The sequence below is a fragment of the Lichenostomus cassidix genome, chromosome 14 (genome assembly GCF_008360975.1).
Source record: "Lichenostomus cassidix isolate B80296 chromosome 14, HeHo_3.0, whole genome shotgun sequence".
Taxonomy (NCBI): domain Eukaryota; kingdom Metazoa; phylum Chordata; class Aves; order Passeriformes; family Meliphagidae; genus Lichenostomus; species Lichenostomus cassidix.
The window spans coordinates 15,939,686-15,963,864 of record NC_139495.1 but is presented as its reverse complement, the minus strand read 5'-3'; the positions used below and the strand labels follow the sequence as shown (position 1 = coordinate 15,963,864).

Sequence of the window (24,179 nt, the reverse complement as noted above, 5' to 3'; positions counted from 1 at the left end):
AAAGCATTAAGCTCAACTCTTGCTACTGCCCCACCCCTCCCCAGGGATAAGAGGTATCTGCCTCATGGGCAGCCTTTGGCAGGATGTCACAGCTCCTGAGCACAGTCCCCTGTACAGAAGGCCTGAAAATATATGTGCAACTTTTCCCATTTCAGACAATAAAATTCACCAGTGTATCTACAGTGAATAGAGTACTGACCAATTTGTAAAAGCAGGCATCTACAGCACACAATGAAGTAACAAAATACAGAGGTTTATTGACAACTGCATGTTCTGTCATTTGATTTCCAAACTCCTTCTGTCCCAGAGAAACACTCACATCAGTCTTACTTGATGAGTTGAAAACATTGTTTAGATTCCAAAGAAAGATATGCAAGAAAATTTACAGAGTTTAACTAATTTAAGGCCTAGTTAGAAATTGCTGTTTAAAGGACAGGCACTGAAGCCAATGGCCATCAGGTATTAAGAGATGCCAAATGCTTGGTATTGCAGATAAAGTCAACTACATCAGAACCGGTAATGCAGGAAGCAACCTCCAGTTGACTTTTCCACATGACAGCTTCCTATCAATTACTGAAACAAGGAACTGAAACAGCTAATGTATCTTGAGACTCGGCCAGAGAGCACAGACTCAGGAAGAGCTACTAGGAAATACATGTTTGGAAGTAACGTAAGTTCATTCCAGGGTTGCAGTTTGAACCACTGCCTTGTTTTCCTTGGGGGAAAAATAACAGGCAGTTCCAAACCCATCTGAAAATTTGCACTATGAAGTACAAAGGCATTGAAATCCCTGCTTTCCATAGCTGTTTCTATCCTAGCACTGCCCCATATATTTCACTATGTGAAAAGGCAACTAAGTCTTAAAGCAGTCACCCACTGCTGCTGGCACAAGGGAACTGCGTGGCCTAGGAAGCATTACAATCACAGAGAGGTTTAGCACCTGGCCCAGCATCCCCTCTCAATGGCAGCAGTTCCCAGGGAACCTGGGCTAGAACAGCAGTGGATATACACAATAAGGCCACTTGTTCTTTGGTGTACCTGAACAACTCCTGTTTTGATATGTCTGATTTAAAAGGTCAATATTCAATATATTTAACAATAAGCACCCAATGTTAAGATTCATATATCAAAGTTCTGGATATGATAATAAAATCCATTCAGAGAACAAAAGCATCTGTGCAAAACATGCACATCTTCCAAACATGATTTACGATAGCCAGCACAAACGGGTTTGTATTGCTAAAGTCTTTGTTTTTCCAACTAAGGTAATCTACAGCAAAATCAACTACAGCTCTAGACTGGGGAGAACTCACATAGTTCTCCTAGCCTTACCACCAAAAATCTGAAACAGTCAAAGATAAAGGTAAGGCTGACAAAAGACAGGAGAAATCACTAACCGACTCAGCACAGGTAAAACCAACATGAAATTCATTGTGGTGGGTACAGAACAGTCCTGGTTTCCACAGGGAGCCAAATGAAAATTTCTGCTGAAGCTAAGCCCTTTTTTACACAGGTTGGGTCACAGAGTGACCAGGCTGACACCTCGGCATATTCTCCATGGTATCTGTAAACTTCAAGCTGCCTCTGTTCAAAAAGTACCATAAAGCTATTGTTTGCACCCACGTCTTTACCAGAAAATGTACAAGCACTCAACTAGAAGCACCAACATGGAACAGCATGTAAAGAGCCAGTCACAGTAATCAGCAGATTATTAAAGACATCCAAAAGACCTGAATACCTGGGGAGGGAAAGACCACAATCTTTACAAAAATATGATGGTTTATGAGCATGAAAGAAACCTTCAGCATATTTTGTCCTTGTATCAGCAATCATGTGCTGCAAAGCAAGAAAGGAGAAAGAGAAGCAATGACTGAGGACACTCTTAACCATGGCAGCACTACTTGCTCCAGTGGAACATGACTGAAAGTCAGCTCACACTGTGAAGCTGCATCCCACTGCCTAGGGGAAAGCCCAGCCCTGCTGTACTTCAGAATCTTCAGGTGTGACCTCCAGGCCCCTTTCCATTCACAGTGTTGGATATGTTGACTGTATGGATAAGCCTGACTCTGTAAGAGTGTCCTGAGCCATGACCTAGCTAAGAACCTAACAGTCTGAGGAACTCACCACTAAAAAGCACTGATTTTTCCACTAAGTTACACTAATGTCCTGCTCTGCCACTCACCCAGGCAGGCCAATACTCACATCTTCCACAAGGCACACATTCCCTCCCCAGCCCTCCCTCCCCAAATCACCAGGTTATCCTTCCTACACAGTCTAACATAATCCTGATCCATCTGCCTAAGAATCTATTCACAAGCAATAGTGTATAAACTGACCTCGCCACCACAGACAAGAGCTTCTCCATTAGTGACAGTGACACGATGACCCTAATAGAATGCAATGCTGGATTTCCCCCCTGGCGGATTGAGGACTTTGTTGTGTGAGCGTGGCCTTGGCCCTAGTCGGGGTTCATGATTGTCTATCTTGGGTTCTGGCTCCTTGCATCGCTCCTCTTTGCCCAGAGCTTTTTTCTCGCCTCCGTCTTCCAGGTGTGGTTTGATATTTTCTGTAGCTACATTAAAGAAAACATTAAAGAAAACAATTAGATCATCAGATCACTCACTATTCTGTAGTGCACAAAGTGCCTCATCTTCTGGGAGCTATATTATTTCCCACGTCTTCCATGCATAGTACACCAAAGTTTCTCATTATCTATTCATTTTTCCTGAAGGAAACAAGTGCTAAAAAAAGAATTCCAGTTTTTGCAAAAATTCCTCTTTTCCTTCAGCAATCTTTCTAACAAGAATATGAAGGCTCAGCAATATACCTCCAGAATTATTTTGGCCGTTGCAGGCAATTAAGAGATACAATGTACCAATGAATCATTTCATACTGAGCTTGAAAGCAGTGTTCCCATCATTCTTTAACAATTAGCTGAGCAATAATAAATCAGTCAGCTATTTATTATTTACAACTACAGAAGGCCAAAATTACCCATTTGAAGGAGATGGCAAGGGAGGAGGAGATAACCTGATAGGATGTTTTGCCATGTACAGATTCCATACATATCTGCATACACACACAGTATCAAGCAAAGTATAAACACACAGACACAAACTATAAGGACTCATGCCTGTGTTCTCTTCAGTAAGAGGAAGAGAACCATTTCCCTGTGACAAGTGATTAGATTTCTGACTAAACTTTTCAGTCATATTATCCTAAAAATATAAGACTAAGGCTAGTGTTTAAGCAGAAGCATAAAAAACTTCCTCAGAGCTTATCTTCCCAAAGAGAACAGAGAAAGGAATTTTTCTTGCTGACCTTCTAGCTTCTTTGGTGTTTCCTCTTCTTTCAAGACAATGTGATCCTGCAATGAAATCAAAAACTATCTTGGTGTATTATTGTTCTCAAACAGCAAGTCTGTTGAAGAAAATTCTTCTGAAAGTTTTGCTTTATTTCTGATCTAAGTTTACAGATCACTGATCAAGTAAAAGCAACCTGTGTGCAACCCTTCATCCCCTCTACCACTACAGAACCCCAAAAGCAGGACAAAAATCTACGTTATGGCAAGGTGCACATCTCAGAGAATTCACTGAAACATGGATGAAGAGGCTACATACATTAAATCACCAAAATGGTAAGCACAGCAGTGCTGGTTTAATTGCCAGACTTGATTTCAGATGTCTTCTCCAACCTTAAGGATTCACTGATTTTAAGATCAAGAATTACCATTCCTGTCAAGCACCTGCTATCACCCAGGAGAAGTTGGTACACACAACTAATACAAGCAACCCTTGAAGACCCTATGCAGCAATTCCTGTCCTCAGCAAGTATCCCAACAGTCAGGTAACAATCAAAATATTTTAAGATCATTTTCCCAACAATCTCAATTGACTGTTGGAAATACACAGCCACATTTCAGAGAAGTATGTTTTCCCATCCATGAAACTCAACTTGCAGTAGTTTTTGTAAATATGCTGTCTTCTTTCTATCCCAGTATCTCCCATAATTCCAATGTTCTAATTAACAACACAGGAATTTCCAAAATATTGTCCTCTATTAAGTTAGGAATTCATGGGAATTAAAGTTACATTTCTAAAAAAGTAATTAAGAAAAACCAGCAGCCATCCCAATAAAGGCGTACGGAGAAACAAAGCAAAGCCCTCTCCTACACCAACAGCACTACTCCTGACAAAACCTAGCTCCCAGTCTTATTTTTCCTCCTCCTTTTATATGGCCCCAGATGCTACTCAGAATATCCATAAAAAGAAAGCACTCTACCAACACTTTAAGGGGAAAAAAACAAAGGCAAGAAAGTTAAATCGGACTAACACTTTCTTCCTAAGCTTCCAGGAAAAACTAGACTGCTTTCAGCACAATGACCATTTCTGTCCTGGTTCTGGCCAGGATAGAGTTAATTTTTGCAGTACCCAGCACAGGCATGGCCAAGACCCAGAGCTTATTCTATACACGTCACGTCCAGGTACTGGGGGAAAAAGGTCCCTTCTGGCCAACAGGGGGCAGGGATCCGGTCTGGCCAGCAGTAGTGCCATGTTCCGTGTGGTGAGCACTTGCGTGTGAATTGTTCATCCTTCTTGTACACTCTGTTAATGATTTTGTTGCTGTTACTGTTCTTATCTTATTGCCGCTTCCAATAAATTGTTCTTATCTCAACCCATGATTTTTACCTTTTGTGCCTCCAATTTCCCTCCCCAGTCACAGGGGGAGGGGAGCACGAGTGGTGAGAGGTTTGGACTGTTTTCAGCTGGAACACTTAACTGGGGAATACCATTCCTAAACCACATCAGTTTCAAAGAATGTTAAATTTCCACGCTATCTGACATGCCAAAAACATTATCAGCATAATAGCTACTCACTTACTAGTATTTACCTACAGTAAGGCAGTAGGCTGCAAATCCACACATAGGGCACTTAAATACAGTAATTTAAGTTACGTATCCTGCTTTTTCCAAACCCAGGTGTGGTCATAACTACAAGCAACTGTTACACACCCTAGCTTTAAGATCAAAACTCAACTGTATAACCTATGTGTAACAACCGTAACACTATACCAAGAGACAATTTTGTCTATCACAAATCAAGTACATGCTGGGCCTAACACCACTGATCCAAAGCTCACCTTTTTACTGTCGATCCCTTAAGCCTAATCTCCTGCTACAGTGCTTTCAAGGTGACTGTAGATACGTGTATATAAGATAAAGGTATATAAGATAAGGTGAAGTGCACAGCTAGGCGACACAAAGGTTTATGACCATAGCTTACCAACTTCCCAAGTTTGCATCAAGATCACATCTGCCAAAATGCAGAACAAGGAGAAATATCTCCTCCCTATCCAATTTAAATGCCTCTTGGCTCTGTCAAGAACTCCAGCTGCACCTCACTTATAAGAAAGATCAGAGGCTTTTTTCTTTTTTTTTTTTAAACACACATCCACAGTCTAACTAATACTTTTACGACAAACTACAGAGACCTGATACACCCAAAATAACAGGCTATCAAAGACACTTTGGGAGTAACTGTCTAACTCAAAGTCACTCCGTGCACATTCAATTCTGTTCTTAGAGAGAGCACAGGCATGTGACAGAGCATGACAGGACCCCAGAGCTGCTGGCTTCTTGGTCTGACAGCAACAGAAGTACAAATACCTTGGGCTTGTTCGGGTGTGCTCGCACAATGCTGGGAGAGACAGGAGACCCAAAGATATCGCTTGTCTTCCCACCAGGTGGATTCATGCGTGGACGAGGCTGAGCAGAACTAGAGTCCTCAAAAATGCCACTTTCTTTTCCTCCTGCAAAGCAGTTGTTAAGACTTTTTTTCTAGATTAGTTTTATTACACTACATTAAGACATTAAAAAAAAAATATAATTCAAGGACTTCTACAACCCTGCTGTCTAGGGACTTCCTTTTATTTCCCTAGTTGAAATCCTTTGTTACAATTCACCTGCAGATCTCAAACTCAGCTAACTGCTGATATAGCCCTATGATATACGCTGTTTCCTTTCATCATTTCTTAGAACCTCAGCTTGGAAAGAATTAAGACTTGGATGATGTGGTAAAAAGTTTTTGAACATGCGGATCACTGAAATATTCATATATTCAGAATTCTGAAGAGATTTCTTGTTCAAACCCACTCAGCATATAAAAATGCAACATAAAAAGACAGATGCCATTGTTTCAGTTTAGAACACAAAACCATTCTATGATGCAATTCAGAGCCCTGTCACACAGAAAGAGGAGGCAGCTTTTACCTGGAGGGTTTGCTCTTTTTGGAATGTTCTGAGGTTGTTCTGATGCTCCAAAGATATTGGATGCCATCCGGTGTGGTCTGCTTGAAGAAGACACTTCTTCTGTACTTCCAAAGAGATTACTAGAATCTCCTCCTGGGGGCTTCAATACCCTGTATGACAGAATAAGGGGCAAGATACAAAAGTTCATTTAAAATTTACAGCATTCAACATATTAGATGTCCCCTTCCCATTCTCTCCTTGCATGTAACTATTATGATTTTAATTTACTTTAGGCAATTCTGCTATGTCTATGAAGTATTTACTTTTCAAGAACTGTTTCAATATTCTCAGGTTCGGCACAAATATTGTCAACTTCCTGGTCAGTCAACTTGATCATCAAGCATCTTTACTTGGAATGATCCTAACACTGCCGCCTACACAAATAGCTACGCTATCTGTGGTGTTCCAGAAACAAGAGAGACGGAGAGAAGCCAGATGATTGGTTATGATTTTAAAAATAACCATTACAGAATCAGACTTTCTGCTAAACTGCACATACCAACTTTGAATCTGTGATACAATTCAAACCTATCAACTTTTACATAAAAGCAGACATTGCATAACTACTAAAAATTTTGCTAGTCTCAACTATCAGTTATAATAATAGCTGCTGTAGTTTGGAATGGAGAGATAGAATACCAAAAAGCCAATTTTTTAGTGGTCAAGCTGAAAAATCCATTAAAACCAAAGCTTTGTGCCAGAGGATATCAAACAGCTCTGCAGAAAAATTGGAGGTTACAAGAGAAATGGTCTGACTTCTTGAAAACTTATGAAAAGTCATGCTTGTCCTTCAGTAGTAATTCCACAGTTAAGGCCTATGTCTTGTTCAACAGACTGCAGGTCCTGCCCCAAAAAGGAACCAAACTACTACCTGGGAGTAGAATCAGCGGAATTAATTGGAAAATGAACAGAAAAAAGCACAGGAAAGAGATTAATACCTAAATATGGCTGTAAAGAAGCCCAGAAGAAAAAAGGACCCGGAAGTGCTGGTTGATAGCAGCTGAACATGAGCGGGGTGTGGCCAAGTGGGCAAGAAGACCACCGACATCCTGGCCTGTACCAGGACCAGTGTGGCCCCCAGGACCAGGGCAGTGACCTGTGCAGGGCACTGGTGAGGAACCTCAAATCCTGGAGGCAGTTTTGGGCCACTCACAAGAAGAAAGACTTTAAGTGACTGGAGCATATTCAGAGAACAGAATGGAGCCAGGGAAGGGTCTGGAGCACAAGTCTGATGAGGAGCAGCTAAAGGAACTTGGGGCGGGGCCCAGCTTGGAGAAAAGGAGGCTTGGGGGAACCCTTATGGCTCTCCACAACTCTCTGACAGGAAGGTGCAGCTGGGGAGGGTTGGGCTCTGCTCTCAGGGAGCAAGGGACAGGACAAGAGGTAACAGCCTCAAGTTGTGCCAGTGGAGGGCAGATTGGACATCAGGAGGAATTTTTTCACAGGAAGGGTTGTTAAACATTGGAATGGGCTGCCCAGGGCAGCGGTGGAATCACCATCTTGGGAAATGTTCAAGAAATGACTGAATGTGGCACTTTATGCTCTGGTCTAGTTGACAAGCAGTCAAAGGTTGAACTCCACGATCTCAAAGGGCTTTTCCAACCTTAATGATTCTGTATCAAAAATAATCTTTACAGTTACATCTACCAGTTACCCACAGTCTTAGCAGCTGAACAAAGGTAGTAGCTCAATTATACTACTTCTAATCTGAACCCTTGATCTGGGACCTAAACTAACCTTTCCTTTATACCAAGAGGACCATTATAGATCTTGATCCCACCCTAACTGAACACAATTCACAGGTCAGTGAAGTGTTACAACTCCTTCTCTCCCTAGCCCTATGACAGCAGCATGCCATTGGTCAGCTATGCCAAGCACAAAATAAGGTTCCTCTTGGTGCCAAGATCTATGCCAGTTTAAGATTTAATTTCACAGAAGTAGAGATATTTGGCTGCTTTGTCAGAAAATGAGCTCTGTGTGCATTTCAGATCTCAAGAAGATGCAGAAAGCTGTTTTAGGCTCTTTGGGAAGGAGAAAAAAAGTTCCTCTTTTAGTCTGGGAATAGTTTATATAGATAGAACTAGCCTCAGAGGACTGTCTTTGCTGGCCAATTTCAATATTTTAATCCTTAGTATGACTGTGGATTTTAATGAATGCCTTTCGCTTGAGGAGTAACTAGAATTTCAGCAGACAGGACAACTCTTTGTCCACAGCACAGGCTAGATCATACAAAGCTTATTTTATATTATTTATTTACAATTTCGTATCCAACAGACTACAGATCCAACTATCCTCTGTGCTCTCCACATATCATAGAAGATTTAAACTCACTATTCAAGCAGACATTGTATAAGTAAATTATGAATTTCAGTCATTCACAATGGGCCAGAAACCATGACGCAGTTTAAGTATTTAACGTGGTGAGTTTAAGGAAAAGGGAATTCTACAAAAAAGTAGTTTGGGAAGGAGTCTCTAATAAAATAGACTCCTCTCACATAATTTAAATGATTTGTGACTTCAACTGTTCTTTTCAGCCATTTTTTTAACTGCTAGTCTGTCTTTCATTCTAACTACAGTAAGTATACCAGCAAAGAGACTGAAAGGAAGTAAAAAGCTGTTTATACTGCTGGAGTCTCTTACACCCCAGATTCACTCCCTTTACCATGCTGTTTGCTTAACACAAGCCTACAAGCATACGATGGAATAATAAAATAACTACATTCCTGTGGCTAGCACAGGTCTTTCTCATGAGAATTCTTTTTGTGTTTCATAAACAAAGATAAAGTTTGGATGTTTTTTAAAACAGTGTCCCAAGATTTGGACAGCTCAGGCCTGGCCAATCAGGCCTAGGGGGAGGTCTCAGGCTGACCAATCGGGGCGACCTCTGAAAAAACTATATATATATTGAAATCAAAACAATAAAGGCCTTTTTCCTTCTTGCCACTGAGAACTGGGTTCTTTTCTCTGCTAGCGGCTCAACAGCGACACATTCCGATTTCTTTTGGTTTAAGGAAACTAGCTAGTCATAAGAATCAAATTACTTCTCATTCCTACAATGGGTTTTAAGAGCTATTGCAGAAAAGAATTCTAGAGAAAGCCCATTTTAAGATTAAAAGTCTTGATAATTCAGTAAAGAAACTTCATCAAAATAAATCTTATACTGTCTTCCTATTTTCGGCTTAGTTTCCACATTAAGAAAAGCTTACTGTTCAACAAATTAGTCAGAGGCATTACTGGTGGTGCTTACAGGGTGAAAATCAACACAGGCGACCTCTTCTGACAGCATCACACAAAACAATGTCTTGATTCTACATACACAAAGTGGATTTACCACCTCAATTTCAGGAACTTCGAAATGCTGGGAACCTTCCAAGCATTACATAAACTTTCAAGTGGCTGTGACACCAGGTCAATAAAATTTAAACTAATAGAAAGTCAGATAACTAAGTCATTCACAGGAATTACCAAAAATAACCTTGAAGTACAGCAACAAAGTCTGCCAGCTGATGCCAACAAAGAGCACAGGGCTTTGCACTCGTTCCCTTCAACCAAATACGTGGGAGACCACAAAGCTATTTGTTTGCTGTGTAGCGTCTAGAGCACTGCTGGTCTCTCTGTACTACCACATACTCAGTTCTAGAGCAGAGTGAGACATGTAGGTCCCCCACCCCAATCAAGAAAATCAGATTTCACCTGTAAATCCTACCAAAGGAAAACAGCACACTAAACTTGGTTAGCCAAGATGAGCTGCTTCAACAGAGTACACAAAAATTCAATATATACTGTATAGTAACTTTAGTTTATACTTTATAGTAGTTTTAGTTTACATCAGTATTATGCCAGTTTACACAGAGAAGTTTTCGTGTCTTGTAGCCAGGTACGCTGGGTCTTTCTTCCTTTGGCAAGGTGTTGTTTTATTCTTTCAAACTGTGAAAAAGCAACCCTTTGTCTTCTATAAAATCTAAATCTGCCTTTCTCTCCCTCCCCTCCAGCAGACCAGAAGTTTGTGAACTCCTCTAAAAAAACTAAATCAAGAGCCCAACTCTGCAAGTTTAAAACCCCCTACTAATTGCTTTGTTCTCTTCTAGCAGATTTGAAGAATTTTAATTAGTTCTTCTGCTTTTTTTCCCTCCTTACATTCTAACACACTTAAATTTGAATGCCCTTTCCTCGTTAAGCCCTAACGTCATTTCAGCCAACCTATGGAAGAGGGGGCAAGGTTTATCCATTCCTGTAAGACACCCTCTACATAAATAATTTTTTTTGTTTCTTAATCCTGCCTGAGAGTTAAACACTGAAGTTTTACCAGTTTTCAGGCAGTTCTAACACAGTAGGTAGAACTGCATTACACATAAGTGACTCTCACTAAGGTAAGAGAAACTAGCAGAAACCGTGTGTTGAGGTCTGGAACCTCAGGCTCTAAAGCAAGGCCAGAGGTCCTGGGGTGCTCCAACTGCGGCATCAATAGACTCACAGCTCATTAAACAGCTCACTCACATACCGTGAGCAAGCAATGTTACACAGCCATGCTCTTGATCTGAAAGCTCTAAGCTACTATGCAGTGGCCCCGATGGGAGTAGAGGAACATGAGTATTACATTTCCAACATGGCTAAATTTACCAGTCAGCTCTTTGCAGTAGATGTGAAACTGGTCATATACAGGATGAATTGAGGGTATGTTAATACAACACATCTTTATAATGCACAACAGCAGAATGATACAACTATGTTCTGCTTTGCTTTTAGACACTCTTAGACATGCAATTCCATGTTTTATTTTGGAAAAGAAAAACTTCCTTAAAAATACAAAGTGTCATTGTTAAAGCTGAGTAACAGAAAACTAGGCAGTTAGTTTGATTCAGCAAACTAGTTGCTTGCTCTGTCACTGTAACAGGATCACTACAAATACGTTTCCCTGGACAATTAAGTGAAAGCTTTCACTTCGTATCTTAGCATCAGTTATTTCTAACAGTAATATCCCTGTACTATAAAGTTCTCAAAATGCAAAGCACTTGTTTATGATTTCCTCGGAAAGGTTTTCACATGAGGAAGACTTATTCTTTCCCCGCTTGCACAGCTGTTGGTGGTTGCTGCAGGGATTTGGAATTAGGCTCAGTTATAATTAGGGCAACTTCTACATATCAAGAACTGCAAAAGGATTTGCATTCTCACTAAACGAAGTTTTGTTCAGAGAATTAACAGAATAAGCTCAGTCTTTAAACCAGGTACTTTCGCCCTTGATGGCACAGGCCATGAGTCAATAGTCAGTGCCTCAGAGACCACGCTGCAAGTCCGCTAAAGGAAGTTGCTGCGGTGCTGCCACGGACTCTGGTGCGGAGCTGTGAATGGCTCCAGCCCGCTCTCAGGCACCACAAACACACGCCGACACGGCAACGGGGAGCAAGCTACGACACCACCTTTGCTCACTGTTAACTAACACGTTACAATGGTCTGCTCGGGAACCCAACTGATGCGTTAAACGTGTTTTCAAAATTACTATGAGACACTTCTCAGAGACTACACGGAGGACAGAACATCCTCAAAAGTCTTCTAAAACCAAGTCACAGTCTGGAGCGACTGGAAACCAGGCAAACTTAAAGCATTCTTAGACAATTCGGAAACCCTTCCTCCCTCCCGCAGGCGACAGCCTTGCGGATGGATTAATCGGTGCACTGACGCCCTGCGGTATTCAGAGTATCTTCCTCCAAATAAAACAATATATTTCAACTTCGTAGGCCGAAAACAAACCGACATCTGCTTCTGCAGGAGTTTGTGCTGAATCCTGCGCCCCACAGGTTCACGGCGAGTAGCCGGGGCCCCGCCCTCCCCGGAGGCAGAAACACGGCGGGAGAAGGTGCTTTTCAGCGCTGGGCCCTTCTCCCCGCGCGGGAACCCCTGCAGGAGCTCCGAGATCAGGCCGGGCGCTGCACCCTTAGGGGCCCCGCCTCGCCCGGGGGCTCTCCCCATGTGCCCCAAACGTGGCCTCAGCCCGAAGCAGCACCGATGGGAGCGCAGCGCGGCCATTCCCCGCCCACGGGGCGCGGACAAGTAAACTGAGGCACGGAGAAGGCACCGGCCGCGCGCTGGCTTCTATTCGGCCGTACGGGAGGGATGGGGCTGCGCTCCCGCCCGCCGCGGCGAAGAGGTCCTTCGGGACGGACCCGATGCCCTCGGCCGGTGCCTACAACCCCGCCCCCTCCCCCCCCGGTCCTCAGCCGCACCCCACACCTCCCGCACCCAAACAAGCCCCACCGCGGACTCCGCTCCGCCACACGACTCTTCCCCCCGCCCCGCCGAGCGTCCCCCGCCACCCCACCTGGAGCTAGGCTTGGCCGGCTCGACCTCGGCACCCTGAAACATGGTGGCACTCAGCAGCTCCGCTCCGCAGCCCCGCTCCACCCGCGCCGCGGGGAGAGCCGGCCGCCCGGCCCTACCATTGGCTGGTTTAGCTGCCCATCACAATGAGCAGCTTATCGAACGCAGCTTACCCCACGAGATCCCGCCTGTTCGGCCAGCCTCGCAGAGGGAGGGAAGCTTAAAACTACCCGCGTCGGCGCTCATCCTGGATGTCTTCCATTGGTTGCATTGCCCGTCTGTCAGAAGAAACTACACAGCCATTGGCTGGAGGAAGGGCGAGGCCAGCAGCGAGGGGGGGGGCATTTAAGGGGGGGGGGGCATATGCATAGGCTGTAGTAGCGGTGAGGGGTCTGGTCTGAGGCTTAGCTTTACAGCAGTGGCCGGGACCTTATGTGGGGGTTTCACATCGAAATGGCGATGCGAACCAGAAATCAGGAGGAAGATCATCGTACACAATAACCTCAGGGAGGACTTCGTAACCTGCTGCGCCCTCCACATCGTTCCCGTGTTCGGCGATACCCGAACACCAGCCCCGAGCCCCGCCTGCACCCCACAACCCTCGGCAGCCTCTCAGGCGCGGAGGGAACGTTGTCTGGAGGATCGCGAGCGAACAGAACGCGGAGCGGGAAGGGCTCTGCAGCGCAGGCAGTTTGCTCAGTTTCTGGTCGTGACAGTTGCTGAGAGAACTCAAATATATGGTGCCCACTTGATGCCCGAAAAGATAGGCTGGAAATAAAACTTCACAGACCGGTGTCTGTAGGGCAGGTATATGTTTATTGCAACGCTGGAGGTGAGGGGGATTTCTCCACCTAACTCACCTGTCTTTGTCACGTGCTGTGATTTATTTATACAGTAAATATCGCTTAATGTTACTATGTCATTATAATATCATCATATACGCGCCGGAACTAGTTCACATAATATGATCTCATGGTTATAAATAGTTCTTTTGCGCTGCGCTTGCACCTCCCCAGTTCGGTGGTCATAGGGGTCTTCTTGTGATGAAAGCTCAAGATCTTCTTTGCATCTGAACTTTTCAACTTTGTCTTCAGAGCATGCGCAGTTTTGGTGTTCCTTGGTCTCTCTGGTTCTAACCGGTCTAAATTCTTTATTTTGTGGCTAATTGGCTTTACATTTGCCAATTTCTCATTAGTACTATACTTGTCCATCTTCGAAGCTATCCATCTGGTGAGGTTTTCTTTTGTTGATGATGTTGTTTTTTTTTTCCTATGCAGCTTTAAGCAACTAGTTAACCATATACTAGCCATTACATTGTATAGAAAGTTATAATTCTATAGTTATATTACTATAAAATGTATGATTCTGGTTATACAGGTATAGAAAGGTATGACTCAGGTGATATTGATATCTCATAACTCAAGCTACATAAGCATCTTGTAATTCTGACTCAAATTATACAGGCATCACACTCAGCAGGGAAGTGTGTCCTCTACATTCACCAAAAAAGATGTGGTGACTCAGGCTGAACTCCCAAAAAAACATGCAAAACGTGCAAAACCCCCATGGTAGCCACTCAGGCTTCAGGCTGTAGCTAATACCTGTGCCTCTCAGTGGATTGTACCAGTGATGGGCAGCTGCATCAGATGTGACCAGGTGGATGACATGCCCAGCCTGGTAGCAGAGTTAGAAGACAAACTAGAAAGGCTGAGAAGTATTAGAAAATCAGAGAGGGATATATAGACCACTGGGACCATGCTCTGGCCTCCCTAAGACAGGAGCAGCCACCAGAAAGGAGATCATCTGTCCATCCCCCAGCAAGGAGCAGGTACCTTTTGTGAAGCAAGAAGCAAATGGAGGGCAGTCCATACTCGGGGAGGCAAGCAAAACCCTTCTTTGCCCACCTTGCTTTTCCCTCACAATATCCTCCTAGGCAGACTCCAGAAGTGTGGGTTGGTTGAGTGAACAGTGGGATAGACTAAGAACTGCCTGAGTGGCAGATCCCAGAGGCTTGTGACGAGTAGTACAGAGTAAGGTTGGAGACCTATCACTAGTAGTGTCCCCCAGGGTTCTCTATTTGGCTTAGTGTTGTATAACTTGTTCATCAATGATTGCATGAAAGGGCAGATGCCTCCTCAGCAAGTTCACTGCTGATACAAAACTGGGAGGAGTGGCTAATACCTCAGAGGGTTGTGCAGCCCTTCCAAGGGACCTCAACAGTTTGGGGAGATGGGCAGAGAAGAACCTTCTGAAATTCAACAAGGGGAAGTGCAGCTCCTGCACCTGTGGAGGGACAACCCGGGGCACTGGTACAGGCTGGGAGCCGACCTGGTGGAGAGCAGTGCTGCAGAGGACCTGGGTGTCCTGGTGCACTGCTATCTGTTGTCCCCGACAAGCTGTGTGCCTTGGGGCAAAGAAGGCAAATGTTGTCCTGGCCTTAGAAAGAGTATTGCCAGCAGGTCCTGCCCCTCAACTCAGCCCTGGTGAAGCTACATTTGGAGCATTGTGTACAGACCTGGGCCCCACAGTACAAGAGAGACATGGAGCAGTTCTAGCAGAGTGCAACTAAGTTGGTCAAGGGTCTGGAGAGTCTCTCTTATGAGGAAAGGCTCAGGGAGCTGGACCTGTTCAACCTCAAGAAGAGACAGCTGAGAGGGTACCTCATTAAGGTGTATAGATATCTAAAGGGTGGGTATCAAGACCAGACTCTTCTCTCTGGTGTCAGCCAATAGAACCAGAGGCAAAGGCAGAAACTGATGCCTAATAAGTTCCACCTGAACATGAGGAAGAACTTCACTGAGCAGTGACTGAGCATTGAGCAGGCTGCCCAGACAGGAAGTGGAGTCTCCCTCACTGGAGATACTCCAGAACAATCTGGACTCGATCCTGTGCCATGTGCTCTGGGATGACCTTGCCTGAGCAGGGAAATGGGATCAGATGACCCACTGTGGTCCCTTCCAACCTGATCGATTCTGTGATTGTTATGTCCCTGTAATCGTTGGGCCCCAATGCCTCACCTGGTCATGTCAGTGTGCCCAGGGGTCAGCCAACATGGTGTTGAGCAGAGTCTGGCTGCTGTGATTCACCCTGCTCCCTGGCATGCGTCCACGGTTTTCTCATAGCTCTGTGGCTGAAGCATGGGGCAACTGCCACATGAAAGCCATCAGCTGGCTGAAGAACCTGCACTGGGAGGAGATGGTATAGTTGCACTGGCAGAGCCAGTATTTGCATGGCCTTTTTAAACCATTTTTCATTGACTGTAACATTACAAGCTAACATTTTCAGCTGAAGGTTTTATTTCAGAGCTCTACAGCTTTCCATATGTCAAGAATGAATTCGGAGGCATAAATTTAGCAACATACTGCTGCTTTTGTTTTGAAAGACTGAAAAACCCAAATCAAATAAAGCCAACAAAAAAGCACAAAAAATAAGTACTCTCACTGCAGTATCTTGTTTTGCTAATCATTTTTGGACACAAAAAACCCATTCCTTCTGTTTTCAGTCTTAAATTTTCATCATTAAGGGCAAAATTAGCTAATTTGTGAAAGAAAATTCAGTACCAGCTTTGACATAAGGTGGAAAAGATTTAAAGATCTCTTATGCTGACAAAGGCTCACAGCCAGTAGAGCACAAAAAGAGGTCAAACCTGGTCATAGCCCAATTTTCTGAGTAAACAGGTGGGAGACACGAGTATTCACTTTTTGGATGGGAATTATCAAAATATTTCTAATCAAACTTACGTTGAGCTCTTTAGAACATTCTTCATTTCTTAAAAACAACACACACTTTCTCAGTGCAACATTAAAGCTTCCTTTTTGTATGTTGTAGAGACTAAAATCCTAAAAGTGTACCAAAAGGAGTTAGTTACTGATCTGGATCACAGGAACTTCAGGCCTCGAGTCTTAACTTACCCAGAGCAGGGTGTGCTGCATCAGCCCACCTTTCTCTGGGCTTTAGTTAGTTTTATCTTGGAAAGCTCTGAATACATACTATGCAACCCTCTCAGGGCTTCTGTTCCTTAGTGTCCTGGGGTGAAAAGGTATAAAAGTGGCTATATAAAACATGATGGCCTGAATACAATCTCCACAGCCCAGTTTCTGCTTATCTGAAGCTGTGAATGAAAAAAAAAAACCAAAACAACCAAACCTCCAAGACATACACTACTATTTTTATTGCACCTTCTTATTGTTGGTTGGGATTTTTTTTGTGGTTTTCCTTTTTGTTTTTCTCCCTTTCTCCGCCTTGTTACTGGTGCCCATGGCCCCAGACAGGCCATTCCTGACAGCCAGCCCTCTGGTTTGCCACATTTCTGAAACTTGCCATGAGCAGACTACTGAGAATGGAAGCTATAAAGCAAAAGCAACCCTAACAATGAACCCCCACAAATTTTCTCTTACCAAGGTGAGAAGCATCAAAATTCTGGGATGCGAGATGCCAGTGGGAGTTAGGCCACTGATTTCACTGCAATCAAATCACCTTGGAAGGCTTGGCCTTATGGACAAATTTTAACCCCCACCACCATGAGGCCATGATGATGTAAATAAAGCTTAAATAGAAAAATCTGAGAGGACATAAACAGCAAGGAACACACTGGACACAATTTAGACCAAGTATTAGTATGTATTTATGCACAATAATAAAAACAGCTTTACAAGTTGAATTGGAAATTTAAACAGAGGAAGTTTAACAGCTTTTGTATATTATATTAAATAACCAAAACACCTTTTTCCAAAATTGGTAAAGAATAAATAATATAATTTACAATATGGTACAAAAAATAATCAGTAAGGACAGGCATTTTGCTTTATACATACACTATATAGGTATATTTATAATATCTATAAAACAAATTCACATCTCAAACAAGCCAGAAACCTTAGATGATATGGCTTAACTATTATTAAAAGAAACAGCATTAAATTTTGCTGCCAGAACCAGAAGCTCTAAAGCAGTTATCATGTTTCAGTAATTGACAACTTATTGCCATAGTGCTTGCCAAGGTTTCACTTAGTTAACATTTACAAATTTCTGTGAAATTAACAGATTCAAAGGCTTGAAAAGGTTAAAAAAAAGTGCAGTACTTTCCTTATAAATGCATCCGAAGTCTGAGTATAGTAAACAAAATGCAACTGAATCTCCACTCTGGGATCTGCTGTCAGTAAATGAGATGTCTTTATAGGTTAGATTTGATTCAAGCCATTTAATTCAATTTAGAAATACAGAGGGTGTCAAAAAAGGCTTAACAATATTGTATGAAAAACAATTACTATTCCTATGCTTAGTAGATTTAGTGATACAGGATAAAATGGATTGTGTGGGTGATGAGGATGTAACACCCAGCACAGATTTCTGTCAGTGTGTGCACGCACATCGGGGTGGATCCAGCCTTGGGCTATGGTACTGCTCTGCACCCAGCTCGCAGTGATCAGACACTGAATCTTCTGCCACTTACCTGGCCAACCACTCAGAACTGCCCCAATGGTAGTTAACTCACCATGAGGGAAAAGCCTAGAGCAGTTAATCCTAGACCTGGAGGCTTTTAGTGTCCATTAGTCCTCTCCAACACCTCACAGTGCCTGAGGAAGGTACTAACCTAATGAAATCACTTTTACCTCAGAAATGATACTGTGTGCATTTCAGTGTCACTTACTTGGATGTCTACTTAGCCTGACATTGTCCCTCATATAGATTTTGTTACTGCTGTTGGGAAGCTGAAATAAATAAAATTGAAGAAGTTTTGAGTATTACAACCGTCCCCTGTATGTGTGCACACACGGGTATGGGAGGGGGGGGTGTGTGTGTGTGTGTATACCACCTCCTTAGCATCTCAGGCACAACAAACTGATGATGACTACTATTTTAAAGCACATTCACCTAAAATACAGAGCTGGTCTGATCAGAGATGTGTTTAAATGGCCTTTCACATAGTAAGAGTAACAAATACTGCATCAGTTCAGAATTACCAGAATGATCTTAATTATTCTCAAGTTTTTCTCTTGTCCTCAAAGGGCTTTATTCTTAAAATGCTGTTTGCAAAGTATTACATTTCTGAAATAAAATTCTGCTGCATAATGTCAACTTTTAATGGACTGATGCCAAACACATTTCTAACCCCAAATGCTGAGTGCTGAACTGATTTCTGTCATTTATATTCTGTTATTACTGGGTGGTTCAAGCCCACCTGCAAAAGTTCAGGGTATTAGAAGTTTTCTGATGTCATGGCATCATCAAAAATAGCCACTTGTGCTGCCTTCATCCTGCAATTGTGTATTTCCCCCTGGGAACTGAGTGGGCTGAGTCAGGGCAGCTGACAGTTCCTTGTGTCGCAGGCAAAACGCCTTCATGGATTGGGATGAAGTGCTCTGTTCTCCACTTCTGTGACAGGTGCAGCAACACTGGCCCTTATTCTAGGCAACATCAGAGCCAAACCCAGTGTCACAGACATTGCATTACCAGCATCAGTAGGGAAGATGAAAAAATTGTCAAGTTACAAATACACTGGAGACCCTCACATTAGTCTTGCCATATTTAGAAGTTTAAGAATGAGAGTTCAGATTTCTTTTTATACAGTACTTGATTAGAATGTAACACATTTCCTCCTGCATGTTCTGTAATCCACAGCCATAGTAGGTGCCTTCTACTTTTGTCCTGCAAATCTGAAGGATTTCTGGAGACACAGCATATAGAATAATCAACATTAGTAATGGAGGAACCCAAAACCAAGAGAGAACAATCTGGGAAAGCCCAAACCAAAATACAACTAAATTCTAAGTAAAACTGAAAAGTTTTAGTGGGAATGACTCTTGAGATTGTTGGGTGTCTTCTCCATACCAAGGGGGAATGCTCAGAACAAAACAGGCCCCAGCATTTATTTCTGTGACAGCCTCCAAATTTTCTCATTCCAGGTTTATGTGAATTCCTGACAGTTCTGTCAGAATTCTCAAACAAGGCTCTGTAAGAATAATGAAAGAGAAATAACAACAGAAAGACTCAATATATCACATGACCCACAGCCAGGATGGGAAGTCAGCCCACAGCTATGAACTTCCCCATTCTTCCAGTCATGATCTTCCCCTTGCTAGTGACAGAAGTGTGTGGCTCCCTGCTGGGAAAATCCAACCGTACTCATGCTGGCTTTACACAGCTGTGTGACTCCTGTGTAACAGAGCAGAATGCAAGTGACCTAGTATGTGGGGTCTTGGAATGTCATCCAAATCTCACTCCTTTTTGAGTGAAAGAGGAAGGCTACTTTGGGCCACACAGAAGGTGCATCAGAAAACTTACTCCATTTTCTCCTAATGATAGAAAACACAAGGCCAACTCCAGAGAAGCTAAAAATCATCTGCCTAAAGCAGGGTGAAGGGACTGAGCGAACAGCAAACACAGCCAGTGCATTGTGAGCAAGTTACAAGACTCCCAGTCAAAGAAATGCCTTGTACAAGTAGCTAAAGGCAGGCAGAACTACATCCACCAAGTATAGTGCAAGTTGGGAAATGAACCCATGATAACAGCCTAAGGGATGGAGAAGGTTTGTTTATTTATTAATAATACAAAGTTGAGGTTTATATAGGAGCAGCCCCTTGGAAAAGTTCAGAGCTACTCACACCAGCCAAGGGACATCCTCTAACTGGAGAAGCAGACAAGTGCTTAAAAAAGGGGAACAACATGGGTATTCCTGCTCAGGACAGGAAAGGACAGGAAGTAAGAAAGGAAAGAAAAGGAAAGGAAAGGGAATAAGAAAAGTCTCCTGAGTTATAAAGCCAGAATTGATGGACAATCAGCTCCCCAGAAATTAACACTACATCCTGTTGAACCCACTGGAATCAGGATCTGGGTTTTTCCTACAGTAAAACATGACATTAAATACACAGGGATTTCAAAGAGGGAGTGCCAGACCCACTCATGCCTGGGAGTGACTGTAATGAAGAATGATGCTGAGGTACTACAGAGCACCCAGAGTTCACAGAACAAAGAGGAAGTAAGGAAGGACTAAGGGATTAAGCTGGGACTTGACACTTCTCTTCATGACACAAACTGATCTCAACTGCTTTAGCGTTAACCTAGTATTTGTTCCTACGCATTACAGTATTTTTTCCTATTTCCTCTCCCAGCTAAATCCTCAATCTTTGTGAAGATGGCAATACTTACATGTTTCCAGCAAAGCCAAGATTAATTATGACACAGCTTTCCTAGTGTAAGCTCTTTTGCCATGTTTCCAGACCTAAAAAGCAACTGCTTTTCAGGGAGCGCAATAAAGCACTCTCCCACTCACAGGGTGAACTGTGTAATGTGGTGAAGAATCTCAAAGGCTAAGAATATGAGTGCAGTCAGGGTGATGGTGATGGTGGTGATGATGATGTGATGTGTTTTAAAAATAGGGGATCCAAGCAGCACAGGAGGAGGGTGGATCAGAGCTCCCCTACCAAACAAGCAAGCAGGTATGAGCCCCGCTGGAATGGTCAAAGAGCCAAAGGAAGAGAGTGGTCTGTAAGAACACAGCATTGAGGAATGGCAGTGCCCTGGACAGAGTGCAAGAACTTCAGTTTGACTGAATGGTAAGAAGACTGCCAACTAGGATACGTCAAGGTACACAGTGGGTCCCCTACCCACCCCTACCCTTCATCCTCAACCTCCATGTGGATCCAAAAGCATAGCATTTTGATCACTGCGCAAACAATAATTCATGTATGGGAGCTTGTAGCAATCCCTTTCCTACTGGAGCTGCTTGCTTAGGCCATTCCAAAGTACAAGTCCAGGACTTCCACAAACCTGCAATCTCAAATCACTGATGCAGGGACATGCTATGTCTTGTAATGTTATTCCATGTTCTGATGTTGCCAGTATATTGCACATTCCAGGACTTGCAAGTACTTCTTGAGACCTTTGAAACCTATGTTTCTCTGTTAGAAAGAAGCACACAGGACAGGTATAACTCAGCCTCAGCTGCTGCTCTCCCATTTGCCCTCATCAATTTCCAGTGCTGCAAGCTCCAACTTAGCTGAACAGTGTGCACCAGCCTGCTGGTCATTCCCTTACTGCGAGAGATCCCCAATAGGGGGACCACCACCTCCTCCGTCAAACAGGATCTCCCTGCGAGTTGGCTCAGGTATTGACAGTTCCTGGGCAAGGTCATTAAACCGAGATATGTAATCTATGCTGTTCTCATTCATCATGCAAGCCAGCTGGGAATCCACCACCTGGAAGAGACAAGGAGAGAAGAGATAACCTACATGTCAGCGGCAATTTCACAGAATTGCAGAATTATTGAGATTGGAAGGGACATCTTGGGAGCATTTTATCCAACCAACTCACTTGAGCAAGGTCAGCTAAAAACAGGCTGCCCTGGACCTTGTTGGGCAGGTGCTGAATTATCCCCATGCACAGACATTCCACAGCTCTCTGGGTACCTTGCTTCCATGCGTGATTATCTCAAAATAGTTCTCTTGTCTTCAGCTGGAATTTAGTATGTTTCAAATTTTGCTTACAGCCTCTTGTCCTGAGAAGAGTCTGGCTCCCTTAGCTTCATTCCCAGCCTCTCCTCATACGAAAGAGACACTTTATCTCACTTGACCTGAGTTAGGGACCAGCTCTTCTCATCCACAACTAAATGAAAGTTTCTAAAAAATGCAACCACCTGTAGTCTCAACAGGCCTTACCTGCTCAAATTTAACATTAAGGTGCACAGGTAGATGAACTAAAGATACGACCTCTGCCACAAGAGCTGCTCTGCTGTGTCTAACATTTTCTTCTAAAGGCAGTCGGTAATATCGAGGGCTGCAATGTCACTTCAAATTCGTGCAAATAAATTACCATATATGCCTTTAATCAGAACACACCTTGACAGCTTCTCACCACCAGCTTCTCAAGCAAACAGAATCTTTATATTTATGCCAGAAGTGGATCTGTTTTGGGTCTGAAGCTGCCAACGTCACACTAAATCAGCATGAGCTTGCTGCAGCTCCTGGTTACAAGGTCTGTACAGAACCTTCTTATCAAAATCCAAAGGGCAATGGAGAAATGACACATTCCTTCCATAAGAGCAAGTCCCCAAGAAATTACAAGTTATGTGATGTTGTACTAAGATAATAACTGTAAACTGTGAGATAACTGAGACTGGAAGGGCCCTTCCAGTTATTACTGTAAACTGTGAGATAACTGAGACTGGAAGGTGAACCTCCTGCTCAAAGCAGGTCTACCTATGAGGACAGACCAGCTAACTCAGAGCTTTATTGATTTGAGCCATGGAAAGCTCTGAAGACAGACACTGCATAACATCTCTGACCAACCTGTTTCCTTGCCTGCCTATCTTCAGTGAGAAGAAGTTTTTCTATAGATATAGCAGAACCTTTTTCAGTTCAGCTTTAGCTTATTTCTGCCACATCCTGTGGCTAGCACAGATCTTTCCCATGAGAACATTCTTGTATGTTTTATAAACAAAGATAAAGTTTGGATGTTGTTGTTACAGTGTCTCGAGATTTGGACAGTTCAGGCCTGGCCAATCAGGCCTAGGGGGAGGTTTCTGGCTGACCAATCCGGGTGACCTTTGAAAAGTCTATATATATGTTGGATTCAAATAATAAAGTGCTTTTTTCTATGCCACGCTGAGAATCCGGGTTTTCCTTTTCTGCCTGTGGCTCAACAGCGACAACATCCCATCACCATTCTGTAAAGGGCGTGGCTACATCTTAATGACTCTACTGCATGCATTGGCAGGCAGTAGGGTCCCCCCACCCTGAGGCCTTTTCTAGGTTGAACAAGCCTAGACATCACCCTTTCTTCACTGCCTGATCCTCCTGGTGAGCCTCAGCTGAACTTGATCCAGTTAATCTCTCTCTCCTACATACTGGGTGCTCAAAACTGGTCACAATATTCTAGACATGGTCTCACAGCAGGGTAGGCTATACTATTCTACCAAGTAGAACATGTTAATCATCATTTTGTTTAATGTCCTGGCCATGCTCCTGTTGGAAAATACACCAGTTCAAAAATTTTGTATAACTTTAGTCAAAGGTTTTTGCTTGTCTTTACCCCGGAAAAGAATTTTAAGTTTCTTTCCAGGGCATTGCTCTATCAAGTGAGGTCTGACAACTCAACATATCAACAGACTGGGAGTAACCCAGAAGATAAAGGGGTATCAGCGGCCATTAACAGAGCATCAGCTCCAAACAACACCCGTGGCTGGTCAGAGACACCTGGTCTAGGAAAAGAGAGATAAGAAAGAAGACCTAATTAACATCGAAGGTGAAGAAATCCAGATCTAGTAGAAAACGAAATAGGAAGAACTACGCAGCTCTGGACCAATGAACACTGACCCAACGCATTTCTATGTATTCTGACTGTATAAAATACCTAAAGGATCTAGTAAAAGCCATGTGTCATGGAATGATTCTCTCTGCACACCTGGGCTATGTGTGGATGAGATGATTTTTGTGGCACAACCTGGAAAGAACAACATCCTGGCCAGATAACAAAGTAATGCCTTGACTTTCTAACATTAAAAATGTTGTTGGAGGGTTTATGGTTTTCCCACCATTTTGGTGACACTCCTGTTAAAAA

The 24,179-nt window shown here is 43.2% G+C and overlaps 2 protein-coding genes across 6 annotated transcripts in view; both read right to left on the bottom strand.

Annotated features, from left to right (window-relative positions):
• Positions 1-237: 237 nt before the first annotated feature.
• JPT2 (Jupiter microtubule associated homolog 2) lies at positions 238-12,800 on the bottom strand. The gene is made up of 5 exons (XM_085075260.1): positions 12,625-12,800; positions 6,270-6,418; positions 5,667-5,809; positions 3,322-3,367; positions 238-2,572 (listed from the first exon to the last, which is right to left on the bottom strand). Exons 1-5 carry the CDS (start codon positions 12,666-12,668, stop codon positions 2,388-2,390), a joined length of 567 nt encoding a protein of 188 aa, XP_084931386.1. The 5' UTR covers positions 12,669-12,800; the 3' UTR covers positions 238-2,387.
• A 4,423-nt stretch (positions 12,801-17,223) lies between these two features.
• CRAMP1 (cramped chromatin regulator 1) overlaps positions 17,224-24,179 on the bottom strand; it is a 52,557-nt gene continuing 45,601 nt past the window's right edge. For 4 of the 5 annotated variants that reach the window (XM_085075259.1, XM_085075258.1, XM_085075257.1 and 1 more), the window contains one exon: positions 17,224-21,820. In XM_085075259.1, coding sequence (XP_084931385.1) covers positions 21,656-21,820 — 165 coding nt within the window. In that variant the 3' untranslated portion in view covers positions 17,224-21,655. The remainder of the gene's footprint in view (positions 21,821-24,179) is intronic. The other variant, XR_014855224.1, reaches the window with a different exon arrangement.